The sequence below is a fragment of the Canis lupus genome, chromosome X, assembly GCF_048164855.1.
Source record: "Canis lupus baileyi chromosome X, mCanLup2.hap1, whole genome shotgun sequence".
NCBI classification, from domain to species: domain Eukaryota; kingdom Metazoa; phylum Chordata; class Mammalia; order Carnivora; family Canidae; genus Canis; species Canis lupus.
In genome coordinates, this window is record NC_132876.1 from 49198173 (window position 1) to 49216680 (window position 18508).

At 36.7% G+C, this 18508-nt stretch overlaps 1 protein-coding gene across 3 annotated transcripts in view; it reads right to left on the minus strand.

Moving 5' to 3' along the window:
• Nucleotides 1–2622: 2622 nt before the first annotated feature.
• Nucleotides 2623–18508, minus strand: part of CENPI (centromere protein I) — an 80481-nt gene continuing 64595 nt past the window's right edge. For all 3 annotated transcript variants that reach the window (XM_072815229.1, XM_072815230.1, XM_072815232.1), the window contains exons 20-21: nucleotides 4276–4320; nucleotides 2623–3573 (exon numbers count right to left, since the gene is read on the minus strand). In XM_072815229.1, coding sequence (XP_072671330.1) covers nucleotides 3472–3573; nucleotides 4276–4320 — 147 coding nt within the window. In that variant the 3' untranslated portion in view covers nucleotides 2623–3471. The remainder of the gene's footprint in view (nucleotides 3574–4275; nucleotides 4321–18508) is intronic.

Consider the following 18508-nt stretch of genomic DNA (forward strand, 5'->3'; position numbering starts at 1 on the left):
CCTCTCTCTGTGTGTCTCTCAGGAATAAATAAATGACCAAGAGAAGAATATGAACAAAAAACGATACCTAGGGAATCATTACTAAACAAAAAGACAAACATAAGGGGAACATGTTTTTTTCCTATAACAAAAACTTAGGTTTAGAAACTTCTTCCATGACTGGAATATTTTTTGGGATTAAATTTCATGGAAAATAATAAAATTCCTTCTCACAAATGAAAGTTCCACATGATCTCAATGACTGAAATATCATATTCTAAATAACAATATAGAAAGTTATTCGGACTGCAAACTTAAAAACAAAAGAGAACTCTCTAAATGAGAAAGGTTATCTATTGGAGACACTGTCAAATTTACTTCAAAGCAGCTAAAACTTTTTTACCTGGGTATATAGGCAACATTCTACACCAAGAAGTACTCCCTCTCTTGTTTGAAACACTTTTTTCACTTGGCTTCCAGCATGCCAACCAGTCTCCTGACTTCTAGCCACTGGTTCATCCTTTTTTCTTCTACTTCTTAATGTTCACCTACACCACAGGGCTCAGTCTTTTGCTGTCTTTATCTTCTTTTTTTCTAGCTGCACTAAATGATCTCATACAATTATCATGGCTATTCACTAATGATGTCTAAATTAATTTTGCCAGTCCCAACTTGTACCCTGAACTCTAGACCCAAATATCCACCTGCCTACTCAGCATCTCCAACCTAACATGGCCCAAACAGAACTTCTGATTCCACATTCCTCCAAATCTGCTCCTCCTCCAGGATGCCTCATCTCTGTATCCTAGAACTTATCCAGTTGCTCAGTCAAAAATCTAGGAATCATCCTTTACTTCTCTCTTTCCCTCTCTTCATATCCAAGCTAACAGCAGATCCTATCTTCTCTACCTTTAAAGTAGAGCCTAAATCCAGTATCTAACCACCTCCCCATCATCTACCACACTAGTCTAAGACTCTTTCCTGGAACTCTAATAACTTAACTGATCTCTCTTTTAACCCTTAATCTTCTCCAGTCTAACTTTCAAACTACAGCTCCATACAGGTAAGTCAAAGTATATCACTCAGCTCTCAATTGTTTGAATGGCTTCCTTTTTTAAAGATTTTATTTATTTATTCATGAGAGACAGAGAGAGAGAGAGAGAGGCAGAGACACAGGCAGAGGGAGAAGCAGGCTCCATTCAGGGACTCGATCCCGGGTCTCCAGGATCACACCCCAGGCTGAAGGCGGCGCTAAACCGCTAAGCCACTGGGGCTGCCCTCAAATGGCTTCTTATTGTCTATCTCTAACACATTATAAGGGCCTTAATGAACTATGCTCTGGTTTCTCTATTTCATTTCTTACCACTCCTTTTTTATTTTTTTTAAAGATTTTGTTTATTTATTTGACAGAGAGAGAGAGAGAGAGAGAGAGAGCACAAGTAGGCAGAGTGGCAGGCAGGGGGAGAGGGAGAAGGGAGCTGGGAACAGGGAGCTGAGCAGAGGGCCCTATGTGGGGCTGGATCCCAGAACTCAGGATCATGACCTGAGCCAAAGGCAGATGCTTAACCTACTGAGCCACCCAGGCGCCCCATCACTCCTCCCCTTTAATTACTCTGTTGTAACCTTACTGGCCTCTCTGCTATTCCTCAAATGTGCTAAACCCAATTAATGTTTTTAAGCCTTTCACAACTTACCTTTACCTCTGCCCAGAATTCTCTTACCCCAAATATTAACATGGCCCATACATTTATATCATTAGGGCTTCTGCATAGGTCACCTCCTCAAACAGGCCTTAAAGTAGCAACCGTCTCAATAGTCTGTCCCTACACCTGCACCCCGATGTTTATAGCAGCAATGTCCACAATAGCCAAACTGTGGAAGGAGCCTCGGTGTCCATCGAAAGATGAATGGATAAAGAAGATGTGGTCTATGTATACAATGGAATATTACTCAGCCATTAGAAATGACAAACACCCACCATTTGCTTCAATATGGATGGAACTGGAGGGTACTATGCTGAGTGAAGTAAGTCAATCGGAGAAGGACAAACATTATATGGTCCCATTCATTTGGGGAATATAAATAATAGTGAAAGGGAATAGAAGGGAAGGGAGAAGAAATGGGTAGGAAATATCAGAAAGGGAGACAGAACATGAAGACTCCTAACTCTGGGAAACGAACTAGGGGTGGTGGAAGGGGAGGAGGGCGGGGGTGGGGGTGAATGGGCACTGAGGGGGGCACTTGACGGGATGAGCACTGGGTGTTATTCTGTATGTTGGCAAATTGAACACCAATAAAAAATAAATTTATTATTAAAAAAATATATTCTGTATTCTTTGCTTCTTCTTTATAGCACCTCATACTATATTTTCGCTTATATTTTTATTGTCTGCCTTCTCCAAAGGGATACAGTAAATCCCACAAAAGCAGTACTTTGTATTGGTCACAGCTATACAACCAACACAAAAAAATATCTGCCACATAGTAAGCAAGGTAAATATGTATTGAATCAAATAATGAATGGGATTCTAATCTGAACACTACCCAATAGTATAGTTTTGTTTTGCTTTAAAGAAAAAAAACAAAAAAAAGAAAAAAACCCTCTAGAATATGCCCTTACAAACAAAAGTAAACTCAGCTTAATTTCTCTCAAATGATATGAATTTTATTAAAAGACAAAGAGTTACTTAGTAGCAGTGAGGCTGAATTTTCAGCAAGATATTCTAGCTATTATAATTTTTTTAAGTCTCAGAATTATCCCTGAAAATAAAGTCTCAGTTTATTTGAGCCTGAACACTTACAAATGGGATATGTAACATATACATAATACACATACACAATATAGTACAGTTTTGTGAAACCAAAGTAGTATAAATAGGAACATTTTAGATTATCCCACAATCCTTTCCATTGCCTTCTCTCTTCAAATTGCTACCAGTGAAGGCCCAGGCTCCTAATCTACCAATTAGTTAGAGCTAGCTTTCACAGTTAAACATGTTATATACAATTAACTTGATGGCTGACACTGTTGTTCACAATAAGGAAAATGGCAATATCACCAGAGGTTGCAGAGGCAGGGCATTTTACATGAGTATGTCTGTGGCTAAATTGCCACTATATATTATATATTACCTGATCTCTTCCATCAACACAATTTACAGTCCACAAGAATGTGAAAAATCCCACCACATAACAGATGTATAATTTGGTAGAAGGCAGGGCTTGATGATGAAGTCATTATTCACTAGTGGGCTAAAGAATCTAGATCCTGAAAAATATAGTTAGCCACACTGAGGCTCTCTGGAGCCATGCATAGAAGGCCAGTTCAAGTACTCCCTGAAGATGACAGTCTATTGATGAAAAGATTATGGAAACTCAAGTTGAGCCATTTGGCCTCTCTAGCAACAAGGAAAAGAATTTAGTCCAGTATGATCGGTTCATTTAAGTCTAAATTCATTTCATGTTGATGAGGTGGTTTATGCTCTCTGATGATCAGGGGACAGAAGAATGATGAATACTACTTCTTATGAAAAGTTTCAAGCCTTGTAACCCCTCTGAAAATAAATAGTCCAAATACCAGTTCCATTTCTTTCCCTGCAGGCACAAAAAAGGGAAGATTACTTGTGAAATATTTACTGTGCTTATTCTGTCTTCTCTTCTTTCCCGAGTAAAAATTCCCAATGTCCTGAATGCACATACCAAGGGTTAGCTCAGAGGGGCCAGGTTCCTAACTGGAACTCAGGCCCTAAAGTAACATTCAAACCAGAAAGTACCTGAAATTTAAAGGCTAAACATTCCTTTTACTTTATTGGCAAAAAGTTTTAGCTATCCAACTGAACACGTCCTATGAAATGGAAATGGGTCATCATTACCTTGTTCTAGAAATTTAATATCTAAAATAGATAACATGGGAGCAGACATTGTCATATTACTGTCTAGATTAAATATGTACACAGCAGAGTTTCTATAATAATGAGACAACTATGTTAGGTTTTGTTAAATTAGCCTCATGGCAGTCACACTTTGAATACATGCAACTGTACTATAAAATGAGACAATGCACAGATATAATGGCAAGAATCAAATTATGAGTAGTTCTATCTTAGAGAGGAAGGAGAGGGTAAATGCTAATAAATTCACATAAAAGTCACCGGAATGAATTCAGGAGGCAAACATTTCACTTTGATTTTGTGGAGGCAGCAGGCTTAAGACTGGGAGAAAAGTAAAAGTACACATTTTTTGATAAAATAAAGCTATAGTAAATTCCTGAAACATGATGAAAATAAATTTATTTACCCGAATAGATCTCATGTTTACTGTTGTCCTTTCTTCTGGCCACTCCTTAAAAAACAAAAACAAAACAACAAAAAAAAGTGGGGAGATAGGAGATAGAAATATTTGGTTAGCAAAAATTACCAGAAAATTAAGATGGCTCTTCACTGACTCATTTGTTACATTTTATTCCTACTATCATTCTTGGATTCCTTTTAGGTAAACACTCACTATAACCTTCCATATTTCTCCCTAATAGCACAAACAGAAGGAAGGTGAGATTACAGCGAATAAAGGGAGTTCCATTTTGCTAATTTATGGCCTCAAATCTGTATTCAGCCACTGGAGTGAAGATAGAAGATATTAGAGAAGGCATCTGCTGAGGTAAAGGATACCTGAACTGAGTTTTAAGGGATGAGGAGGAAGTCTAGTGAGGCAGTCTGTGTACACAGGAGATTCTATAAAAACTGATTATGAAAACTCAGACCTAGGCAATCCCACATATTTTCCTATCTTTAACTATCACCCACTGTATTTCAATGAAAAGTCATCAATTCTATAACAAACATTTTTAATATATTACTAAGAAAAAACTATGCCTATTAAACTATGTATAGCACAATGTCTTCTTAACACTTAGAATTTTTCTTTTATGATGATTTTTAGATGTAGGCAGATTTTGATCATATATCATTTTTATAAACATGAAATGGTAAATATAAACAAAATTAAGTAGTGAAAAGTATTTCTAAAATTTTATATTTGGAGTCCTACTCTTCTGAATTACTTTTCTACTCAAGAGCTATAGATAGATAACTATGTTTTTTCACACAGTATCATCTTCTGTGCCAAAGTGTTGGCAATGCAACGTTCCTCAAAAAGCTAAAAGATACTAGTGTTGGGGTCCCAATTACATAAACATAACCTACTTTTGGTTCCTGCTTCAAAGGAAAGTCCGTAACAAGTATGATATACTGCTTCCCTCCCCTCTTCCTCCAAGGCATTTGTTTTTTGGGGCCTAAAGGAGTGTTCCAATATTTCCTCCAAGTTATTTCCCCAACCTGCTAACAACCATCCTGCAAGGTCTGATTCTGGTAATCTGCCTGGACATACTCAAAAACAGTAAACGACAACTATATTTTCATTGCTGCCTGCCTGACATCAATTGCAAGACACGCCCTGATCTCTGAGAAGTTAAAAAGTTAAAAGAACATGTGTTTTTACTGATTAAATATACTCCATGCTGATGAATTCCATATTTATTTCTCTAATTCCAACTTTTCTCCTGAACTCCAAGCCTAGCTTCAAACTGCCTATACTTCCACTTGTATGTCTACAGACATTTCAAACTTAGGTAGATCAAAACAGAATTTGAGTCTCAACTTGCCCTCCCCCCAAACCAAAATAACCTCTCTTGCTCTTTCACCAGTATTCCTATTATTAATAAATGGAACCACCATCAACTCAGTTGCTCAGTTACAAAAAACCTCAAAACTGGGTGCCTGGGTGCTCAGTTGGTTAAATGTCTGCCTTCAGCTCAGGTCATGATCCTGGAGTCCTGGGATCGAGTCCCGGGTCAGGCTCCCTGCTCAGTAGGGAGTCTGCTTCTTCCCCTACCCCTCCCCTCAACTTGTGTTCTCTCTCACTTGCTTTCTCTCAAATAAATAAAATCTTATTTAAAAAAAGAATTATAAAAATAAAAAAATAAAAAAAAAATAAAAATAAAAATAAAAAAAGAATTATATAGGGACATCTGAGTGGCTCAGTGGTTGAGCATCTGCCTTCTTTGGCTCAGAGTGTGATCCTAAGTTCCTAGGATAGAGTCCCACATCAGGTTCCCTGCAGGGAGCCTGCTTCTCCCTCTGCCTATGTCTCTCCCTCTCTCTCATGAATAAATAAAATTTGGGGATGCCTGGGTAGCTCAGCAATTGATCGTCTGCTTTCAGCTCAGGGCGTGATCCCAGGTCCGGAGATCAAGTCCCACATCAGACTCCCTGTGAGGAGCCTGCTTCTCCCACTATGTCCGTCCCTGCCTCTTTCTTTCTTTCTCTCTCTCTCTCTCTATCTCTCATGAATAAATAAATAAAATCTTTAAAAAAATATAGCTTGCAAAAAATATCTTCTTAAACTCAAAAGTCCTTTTCTTTCTCTCATTCCCACTTTTTTTTTTTTTTTTTTTTTTTTTCATTCCCACTTTTTAAAATTAGTTTCAGAGGTAGAATTTAGCTATTCATCAGTTGCATATAATACCCAGGGCTCATTATATCAAGTGCTCTCCTTAATGCCCATAACCCAGTTATCCCTTCCTCCCTCCCCCATTCCCTCCAGTAACCCTCAGTTGTTTCCTGGAGCTCAGTGTCTCTTACGGTTTGCCTCCCACTTCTAATGAAGCCATTCATCAAGTCCTGTCCAACTTTTGCAATATATCTCAAATCAATCCACTTCCATCCATTTCCACTACCACTACATGTACACAAATCTCTATCAGTATCTCTTGTCCAGACTCCACCAACAGCTTCCTAATTGGCGTCCCTGCAGCTACTTGGGCCTCTAATTATAACTCTATCCTCCACAAAATAGCCAAAGTAATCTCTGTTAATAAACATAAACTCAGGCCGTACTATGATATTGCTTTAAAATTTTTCAATTGTTTCCCATGGCACTTCAAAGAGATCTGTAAAAGACACAGCCCCTGAATCTCTGCTCTTATTTCATTCCATTCTCACTCTTGTTCCTTAAGCTATAAACCATACCAGCCTTCCTTTTCTCCTTGAACCCCTTGAGCCAGTATACTATTCTCACTACCTGGAATTCTCTTATTCCAGCTATTCCTAGGCCGCTGATTCTCATCTTTTAGAAGAAATATTAGACCAAATGCCACCTCCGCAAAAAGCCTTTCTTGAACACCCATTCCTGACAACTCCCCAATCACTCTTTCTCTTACCCCACCCTGATTATGTCCTTCACAGCATTTCTCAAAATTCAAAATTATCATGTTTACTTATTTCATTACTTATTTACTGTTCGTTCTCATTAGAACACAAACTCCATTTGGGCATAGATGGTATCTGTCTTCTCAGGCACTATCTTCCCAGTATGAGAAGCATAGTGAACACAAAATAAATATTTGTTGAATGAATAAAGAAACAACTACTGGGCAGCTCGGGTGGTGCAAGCTAGATTTTTTTAAAGGTTTTACTTATTTATTCATGAGAGATACAGAGAGAGAGAGAGAGAAAGAAAGAAAGAGGCAGGGACGGACATAGAGGGAGAAGCAGGCTCCTCACAGGGAGTCTGATGCAGGACTTGATCTCCGGACCTGGGATCACGCCCTGAGCTGAAAGCAGACGATCAATTGCTGAGCTACCCAGGCATCCCCAAATTTTATTTATTCATGAGAGAGAGGGAGAGACATAGGCAGAGGGAGAAGTAGGCTCCCTGCAGGGAACCTGATGTGGGACTCTATCCTAGGAACTTAGGATCACACTCTGAGCCTTTGGCTCAGGTCATGATCCCAATGTCCTGGGATCAAGCCCCATGTTGGGCTCCCTGCTCAGTGGGGAGCCTGTTTCTCCCTTTCCCTCTGTCCCCTAGCTTGTGCTCTCTATCTCAAACAAACAAATAAATAAATAAAATCTTTTTAAAAATGGATGCAACCATGTTGACAAGATATGGAGAAAATAACCATTCATTGTAAGCAGCAATGTAAATTAAAATAACTTCTACTAAAAGCAATTAATGATACCCAACAAAATCAAAAAATCACATTGAAAACAATCCAGTTAGCGCAATTTTAACCACAGACACACTTATATATGTATGAAATGGTGAATGTGGTTTAAGAATATTCATTAGAGTATAATTTCATAACAGAACTAGAAAAAACTTAAATGTTCAATTTACAACTTATATGCTTAACTTTAACATAGATTCATATGATGGAATACTATGGAAACATCAAAAACAATGAGGCAGCGCTTTATGTACAAAAATGAAACATAAGCCTAGATATTAAGTCAAAAATTCAAGAGGCAAAAAAAAATTCAAGAGGCAGAAAAGTAAATATGGTATACAGTGTTGTAAAAGATCATTTACAGAGAAATATACAGTATGTCTCTATAAGGATATTCAAGAAACTGAACGTAGTTGCTTTATGATAAAAAGTATCCACATAGAGTTCCACTTCCAGGATGAAATCATGAGTTCTGAGGACCCACTCCCCAGAAAATGAGAAAATTTGGCAAAGACTGCTTTTTAAAAACCAGCACTTAAAGACTCTGAAGGTAGATCTAAATTCAATAATCTAACATACTGCCTTAAGAAACTAGAAACAGGAAAGCAAACTAAACCCAAAGTAAGAAGAAAGTATAGGTGACCCTTGAATAACATGCGGTTAGGGGTGCCAACCCTGGCACAGTCAAAAACCTATGTATAACTTTGGCTTCCCCCAAATTTAACTACTGACAGCCTGTTGACCAGAACATAAACAATCAATTAACACATATTTTATAAGTATTATACACTATATTCTTAGAACAGAATAAGCTAGAGAAAAGAAAATGTTAAGAAAATCATAAGGAAAACACACTTATAGTATTATACTGTATTTATTGAAAAAAAATCTGCATTAAGTGGACCCATGCAGTTCAAACTTCTATTGTACAAGGGTCAATCATAAATAATAATGATTAGATCAAGAAATAAATGAAATAAAGAATATAAAAACAGTGGCACCTGGGTGGCTCAGTTGGTTAAGCATCTGCCTTCAGCTTAGGTCATGATCCCAGGATCCTGGAATGGAGCACCACATCGGGCTCTCTCCTCAGCAGGGAGTCTGCTTCTCCTTCTCCCTCTGTTCCTCCCCCACCCCCCTGCACTCACGCTCCCTTTCTCTTTCTCTCTCTCTCAAATAAATAAAATCTTTTTAAAAAGAATATAAAAACAAAGATTCTCATACTTCCTGATTTTAAAACTTACTATAAAGTTACAGTAATTAAAACCATGTGGTACTGGATGAAGAAAGACCTATAGACCAATGGAACAGAATAGAGAGCTGAGAAATAAACACTCATATAGGGATGCTTGGGTGGTTGAGCATCTGCCTTTGGCTTAGGGCATGATCCTGGGGTCCTGGGATTGAGTTCTACATCGGGCTCCCTGCATGTAGCCTGCTTCTACCTCTGCCTGTGTCTCTGCCTGTCTCTGTCTCTCATGAATAAAAAAATAAAATCTTAAAAAAAAACCCTACATATCAACGGATACAAATAACAGAATGAAAAGGCAACCTATGGAATAGGAGAGAAATATTTGTAAATCACTTATATGATAAGGGGTAAATATCCCGACTTCTTATATAAAGAACTCCTACAACTCAACAACAAAAAAACAAATAACCTGATTTGAAAAAAATGGGTGAAAGACTTGAATAGATATTCCTCCTAAAAAGATATACAGATGACCAATGAGCACATGAAAAGATGCTCTATATCACTAATCATGAGGGAAATGAGAATCAAACCCACAACAAAATACTGCCTCACATCCACAGGATGTTTATTTTAAAAAATCAGAAAATAAGAAGTGCTGGTGAGGCCATGGAGAAATTGGAACCCATGTGCCCTGCTGGTATGAATATAAATTTAATATGGAAACACTTATGGAAAACAATACAGTGTTTCTTCAAAAAATATAAGTAGAATTACTATATGATCCAGCAATTCCACTTCTGGGTATACACCTGAAAGATCAGAAAGCAAGGACTTGAACAGATAATTTTATACCCATATTCACAGTAGCATTATTTTCAAGAGCTGAAAGTGGGAAGTAATCCAAGTGTCCATCAAAGGATAAAACAGACATGGGTGGACCTAGAGGATGTTATGCTAAATGAAATAAATCAGACTGAGAAAAACAAATACCAAATGATTTCACAAATGTGGAATCTAAAAGACCAAACAAATGAATAAACAAACAAACAACAGAATTAGACCTATAAATACAGAGAACTGATGGCCACCAGGGGGAAGGGGGTTATGGGAGGATAAGTAAAATGAGTGGTGGGGAGCAGGATTTACAGGCTTCCAGTTATGAAATAAATGAATTATGGAAATAAAAGGTACAGCATAGGAAATATAATAAATGATATTGTAATAGCATTATATGGTGACAAACAGCAGCTACTACACTTGTGATGAGCATTGCATAATGAAGCTGAATCACTATGTTGTACAACTAAAACTAATTTAACATTGTGTGTCAACTATACTAAAATGAAAAAAATTTAAATAAATAAGGACTGAGATTTAAAAAAAAAGGATGAACAGATAAGCAGAATGTGATATATACATATAGTGGAATATTATTTAGTCTTAAAGAAGAATATCTGTACACATGCTATATTAGGGATGAATCTTGAAGACATGCTAAGTGAAGCTACTTACAAAAGGACAAACACTGTATGATTCCACTTATATGAGGTACCTAGAGTTAAGCCAAACTCAGACTAAAAATAGGATGCAGGCTACAAAGGGCTGTGGAGAGGAGGGAATAGGGAGTCACTATTTATTTTATTTTTTGTTTCAAGCTCAGGTATTTATTAGGCACCCACTGCACACCTTGGGAGAAGGCCTGGCTGGTGAACATAGTAATTCCCCAGGACAGCTCTGGCCCCCATCCCACAAGCTCTCGGACTAGAATAGGGGGCAGCAAACATTACCAGCAAAACGACAGGGATGATGGGGGCCATGAGAGCTGGGTGGCAGGGGGCTCCCTGCAGGTGGGAAGCCAGGGTGAGAAAGAGCCCTCTGGCCCCCAGGAGAGGAAGAGCAGGCCCAGGTGCAGGTCTTCAGGCAACTGTGGGCTGTACAGCGTGTGGAACATTTGGGGGCATTTGGGGGCAATGCTGGTGGTCAAGGCCAAGCTCAGAGGGTGGGCTGTACTGCAGGTAGCCACAGGAGGCTTGGGGTAGAACAACAGTAGGACAGGCCACCGCGTGGGGGACTCGCTGGTGGGGGGGCAGGCTCCCCATGTCCCGCCTCCTGACAGTACAGCCCAGCCCGTGGACGCAGCGCTCCTCAGAGCCCTTGGGAGTCACTATTTAATAGGCACAATTTCAGTTTTACAAGATGAAAAGAGTTCTGTGGATGGACAGTAGTAATGGTAGAACAATAATGTAAATGTACTTAATGCCATTAAATTATATACTTAAAAATGGTTAAGATAGTAAATTTTATGTTATATGTATTTAATTACAATTAAAATTTTATTTTATTTATTTTTTTTTCAATTAAAATTTTAAAAAATTTAAGAAAAAATTTATTTAATTTAAGTAGAGAAAAAGCAGTGAAACCAAACTGGTTCTTTGAAAAGGTCAACAATATTGACAAACTAGCTAGGCTAAATACACAAAAAAGAGAGAAGATTCAAGTCACTAAAATCAAAAATGAAAGGAGGAAATCACTATCAACTTTACTGAAATAAAAGGTATTGTAAGGTATATCAACACATTAGATAAACTATATGAAATGGACAAATTCTATTCAACAACTAAATGTTGAGAATGACTCAAGAATAGCTGAACAGAACTATAACAAGAGGTTGAATAGTAATTTAAAATCTTCCTACTAATAAAAGCCAATGACCAGACAGCTTCACTGGTAAAATCTATCAGATATTTAAAGAAGAATTAATGACAATTCTTCACAAACTTTTCCAAAGAATAGGAGAAAGAATACTTCCTAACTTATTGTATGAGGCCAGAATTAACCTGAAACCAAAACCAGACAAAGATATCACAAGAAAAAATCAATATCCCTTATCATCCACAAACTACCAGGAAACCAAATCTGGCAACATGTAAAAGGGATTATTCTCCATGACCAAATACAATTTATCCCAGAAATGCAAGTATGGCTAAATATCTGAATATCAATTAATATAATATACCATTATCCTCAGAAGAAAGGGCAGGAACCACATGATCATGTTTGTAGATACAGAAAGAGCATTTCACAAAATCTAACATTGTTTCATGATAAAAACACTCAATAAACTAACAATGGAAAGTCAGTTCCTCAATCTGATAAGGGGCATCCATGGAAATTCCTAATATCATACTGCAGAAAAATGAAATTATTTCCCTAATAAGAAAAAAAACTTGTCCATTCTTGCCATTTTTCTTCAACTTTAATTTTACCTGAGGTTCTAGGGAATACAATTAGCTTGCCAAGAAAAAGAAAACAAAAGATCCAGATTTTAAAGAAGGAAATAAAATTATCTGTTTGCAGAAAACATTATCTTGTGTAGAGAAAATCCTAAGGGATCCATTGAAAAGCTTTAAAATTTTAAAAATAAGTTCAACAAAAACAATGAAACAAAGGTTTCAGGATGTAAGATCAATATATACTGGGATGCCTGAGTCGCTCAGCGATTGAGCTTCTGCCTTCGGCTCAGGGCGTGATCCTTGGGTCCGGGGATTGAGTCCCGCATCAGGCTCCCTTCAAGGAGCCTGCTTCTCCATCTGCCTATGTCTCTGTCTCTCTGTGTCTCTCATAAATAAATAAATAAATAAATAAATAAATAAAATCTTTTAAAAAATCAATATACACCAATCAGCAATGAACAATCCGAACATGAAATTAAGCAAAAAATTCTAATATACTGTCTTTGAATGACACATTAGACCAGATGGACATAATAGATATACACAGCATATTCTAGACAAAAACAACAGAATATATATTCTTTTCAAGTGCACATGGGACATCGTGAAGGGCAAATCATCTATTAGGTTACAAAACAAGCCTCAATAAATTTAAGAAGAGTGAAATCATATCATGCTCCTTTTTAAATCACACTGGTATGAAACTAGAAAAAAAAATCACAAGAAAAAAACTGGAGAAAACACAAACACAGGGAGACAAAACATAATACTAGACAGCCAATGAGTCAATGAAGCAATCAAAGAAGAAATAAAAAATACACAGAGACAAATGAAAATGAAAACATAACAGCCCAAAATCTTTGTGATAAAGCGAAAGTACTTCCTAGAGGGAAATATAGAGCCATGAAGGCCCACCTCAAGAACAAGAAAAAGCTCAAATAAAAAATCTAACCTTACACATAAAAAAAATAGAAAAAGAAGAATAACCAAATTCCGAGGTGAGTAGAGGAAAGGAAATAATAAAGATGAAAGCAGAAATAAATGACAGAGAGTAAAAAAAGGAAAACAATCAATGAAACTAAGAGTTGATTCTTTGAAAAGATAAACAAAATTGACAGCCAGACTCATCAAGAAAAAAAGAAAGGACTCAAATAAATACAATCAGAAATGAGAGAGAAGAACTGATACCACAGAAAGACAAAGGATTATAAGAGAATAACTATGAAAACTTAGATGCCAACAAAGTGGACAACCTAGAATAAATGGATAAATACCTAGAAACATACAATTTTCCAAAATGGAACCAGGAAGAAATAGAAAATCAGAACAGACCAATTACAAGTAACAAAACTGAATCGATAATTAAAATAAAAACCACCAAAAAATAAAAGTCCAGGACCAGATAGATTCACAGGTGTTTTCTACTAAACTTTTTTTTTAAAGATTTACTTATTTGAGAGAGAGAGAAAGAAAGCACGAGAGTGAGTGCACAGGGGGAGGGGCAGAGAAAGAGAATTCCAAGGAGACTCAGTGCTGAGCCTGTCACAGAGCTGATCTCACAATCATGAGATCATGACCTGAGCCGAAACCAAGGGTTGGCCGTTCACCCAACTGAGCCACCCAGGTGCCTAGAATTCTACCAAACTTTTAAATAAGACTTAATACCTATTCTCCTCAAACTATTCCAAAAAATATATAAGCAAGGAAAGCTTCTAAATACATTCTACAAGGCCAGCATTACCCTGATAACAAAACCACACAAAGAAGCCACAAAAAAAGAAAACTTCAGACCAATATCCCTAACGTACACAGATGGCAAAAATCCTCCACAAAATAGGAGAAAATCACATATAACACATTAAAAAGATCATTCACTATTTGCAGATGACATTGTGCTATATATATGAAACCCTAAAGACCTCACAAAAAAACTACTATGGCTAATAAATGAATTCAGGAAAGTCACAGGATACAAAATTAATATACAGAAATCCATTGCATTTCTGTACACAATAATAAAGTAGCAAAAAGCAACACAATTTCAACTGCACCAAAAAGAATAAAATATCTAGGAATAAATTTAACCAAAGAGCTGAAAGACTTATACTCTGAAAACTGTAAAACACTGATGAAAGAAACTGAAGATGATACAAAAAAATGGAAAAACATTCCATGTTCATGGATTAAAAAGAAAAATATTGTTAAAATGTCTATACTATCTGGAAAGAGCTCAGATGTCCATCAACAGTTGAATGGATAAAGAATATGTGATAAACACAACCACAAACACACACACACACACACTGGAATATCATTCAGCCACCAAAAAGAAATAAATCTTGCCATCTGCAAATGATGTGGATGGAACTAAAGGGTATTATGTTAAGTGAAATAAGTCAAAGAGAGACAAATACCATATGATTTTACTCATATGTGGAATTTTAAAAATGAACAGTTAAACATAGGAGAGGGGAAGGAAAAATAAAATAAGATGAAAACAGGGAGGCAAACCATAAGAGACACTTAACTCTAAGAAACAAACTGAGGGTTGATGGAGAAGAAGTAGTTGGGGGGGGGAGGAGTAATTGGGTAATGGGCATTAAGGAAGGCACTTGATGTAATGAGCACTGGATGCTGTATACAACTGATGAATCACTAAATTCTACCTCTGAAACTAGTGAAAAAATAATTTTTAAAATGTCTATACTACCTAAAGGAATCTAAAGATTTAATGCAATCCCCATCAAAATATCAACAGCGATTTTTAACGGAACTAGAATAAATAATCCTTAAATTTATATGGAACCATAATAGACCCTGAGTAGCCAAAGCAATGTTGAAAACAAAGAATAAAGCTAGACATATCACAATTACAGATTTCAAGGTATACTACACAAAGCTACAGTACTCAAAATGAATGGTACTGGCACAAAAATAGACACATAGATCAATGGAATAGAATAAGGAGTCCAGAAATAAACCCACGATTATATGGTCAATTAATCTATGAAAAAGGAGGCAAGATTATACAATGAGGAAGACATTCTCTTCAACAAATAGTGCTGGGAAAATTGGACAGTTACATGCAAAAAATCAAACTGGGGTGCCTGGGTGGTTCAGTTGGTTAAGCATGTGCCTTAGGTTATGATCCTGATGTCTCCCTCTGCCTACTGCTCATGTTCTCACTCTCAAACAAATAAAGCTTTTTAAAATTTTAAATTAAAAAATTAACTCTTGGACTACATCAAAATAAAAAGCTTTTGCACAGCAAAGAAAACCTTCAACAAAACAAAAAGGCAACATAACAAAATGGGAGAAGATATATACAAATGATATAGCTGATAAGTGGTTAGCATCCAAAATGTATATAGAACCTATACAACTCAACACCAAAAAACGCAAATAATCCAAATTAAAAATGGGCAGAGGACATGAATAGATATTTTTCCATATAGACATATAGATGGTCAGCAGAAACATGAAAAAATGTTCAACATCCCTCATCATCAGGGAAATGCAAATCAAAACCACAGTGGGATTAACACCTTACACCTGTCAGGATGGCTAAAATCAAAAAAGCAAGAAATAAGAAATGTTGCTAAGGATATGGAGAAAAGGAAACCTTTGTACACTGTTGGTGGAAATAAAAGCTGGTGCAGCCACTGTGGAAAGCAGTATGTAGGTTCCTCAAAAAATTAAAAACAGAATTATCACATTATCCAATAATTCTTCTACTGGGCATTTACAATAAAAATGAAAACACTAATTTGAAAAGATATATGCACCCCTATGTTTACTGCAGCATTATTTACAATAGCCAAAATATGGAATATCCACAAACAAATGGATCTCTCTCTCTCTCTCTCTCTCTCTCTCTCTCTCTCACACACACACACACACACACACACAGGAACATTACTCGGCCATAAAAAAGAATGAGATTCTTCCATTTGCAATAACATGAATGACTCTAAAGGGTATAATGCTAAGTGAAATAAGTCAGTCAGAGAAAGACAAGTACCAAATGACTTCACTCGTAAGTGGTATCTAAAAAAAATAAAACAGAAAACAAAAACAACAAATGAATAAACAATAAGCAGAATCAGACCTATAAATACAGAAAACAAACTGATAGTTGCCAAAGGGGAGGAGGTGGAGGGGTTGGGCAAATTGGGTGAAGGGAAGTGGGGCATATAGGCTTCCAGTTATGAAAGGAATAAGTCATGTGAATAAAAGACCCAGCATTAGGAGTATAGTCAATGACATTGTAATAGCCATGTAATGGGACAGATAGTACCTACACTTGTGAAGAGAGCCTAATAAATAAACTTGTTGAAGTACTATCTTGTACACCTAAAACTAATGTAACACTGTATGTCAATTATACTCAAAAAAAGAAAGAAAATAATTTCATTTATAATAACCTCAAAAAACCCCCCAAAATAATCAGGAATAAATTTAACAAAAGAAGTATAAAACGTATACTATGAAAACTATAAAACATTGTTGACAAAGGCTAAATAATTGGAAAGACATTCTATGTTCATACATTAGAAGACAAAACTATTAAGATGGCAATACTATCCAAATTGATCTAGGGATTCAAGGTATTACCTATCAGAATCCCAGCTGGTTCTTTGTAGAAACTGGCAAGCTAATTCTAAAATTCATATGGAATTTCAAGAACAAGAATAGCCAAAACGACCTTGGAAAAGAACAAAGCTAGAGGTCTCGTATTTTCTGATTTCAAAGCTACAAGACAGTTTTGTACTGGTGTAAGGATAGACAAAGATCAATGGTAAAGAATGAAAGTCCAAAAATAAATCCATATATCTATGGTCAATTGATCTTTGAGGGTTCTAACACATTTTAATAGGAAAATAATCTTTTCAAAAAATGGTGTTGGGAAAACCGAAGAGCCACATGGAAAAACTGGAGTTAGATACCTACCTGTATCACATACTATACAAAAATGAACACAAAATAGATTTAAAAAATCTAAATATAAGAACTAAAACTGGGTAGCCCAGGTGGCTCAGCGGTTTAGCACCACCTTCAGCCCAGGGTGTGGTCCTGGAGACCCGGGATCCAGTTCCATGTGGGGCTCCCTGCATGGAGCCTGCATCTCCCTCTGCCTGTGTCTCTGCCTCTCTCTCTCTCATGAATAAATAAATAAAATCTCAAAAAAAAAAACTAAAACTATAAAACTCTTATACAAAACATAGGAACAAATTCATGATCTTGGGTTAGGCAGTGATTTCTGCTATGACATCAAAAGCACAAGCAAGGGATCCCTGGGTGGCGCAGTGGTTTAGCGCCTGCCTTTGGCCCAGGGCGCGATCCTGGAGACCTGGGATCGAATCCCACGTCAGGCTCCCGGTGCATGGAGCCTGCTTCTCCCTCTGCCTGTGTCTCTGCCTCTCTCTCTCTCTCTCTCTCTGTGACTATCATAAATAAATAAAAATTAAAAACAAAAAAACAACAACAACAAAAAAAACAAAAGCACAAGCAATACACTAACAACTAACAGCTGAGCTCCTGGATGGCTCAGTTGGTTAAACAACCAACTCTTGGGTTTCGGCTAGGGCCAATGATCTCAGGGTCATGAGATCGAGCCCCAGGTTGGGTTCCATGTTCAGTGGGGAATCTGCTTAGGATTTTCCCCTTTGGCACCTCCTACTTCTCTCTCTCTCTCTCAAATAAATAAATAAATAAATAAATAAATAAATAAATAAAATCTTCAAAAAGGAAATTAAGAAAATTCTATTTACAATAGCTTTAAAGAGAGTGAAATATTTAGTAATAAACTTAACCAAAGGAGATGAATGACTTATACCTGGAGAAACTATAAAACACCAATAAAAGAATATATGCAAAAAATGGAAAGACACCTTGTGTTCATGGATTCAGAGAATTAATATTGGTAAAATATCCATACAAACCAAAGCAAAATACAGATTTAATGCAATCCCTATCAAAATCCCAATGGCATTCTTTACAGAAAGAAAAAAAAATAATGAAATTCACAAAGAACTACAAAAAACCCCAAGTAGTCAAAAAATTTTGAGCAAGAACAAAGCTAGAGAAATCATACTT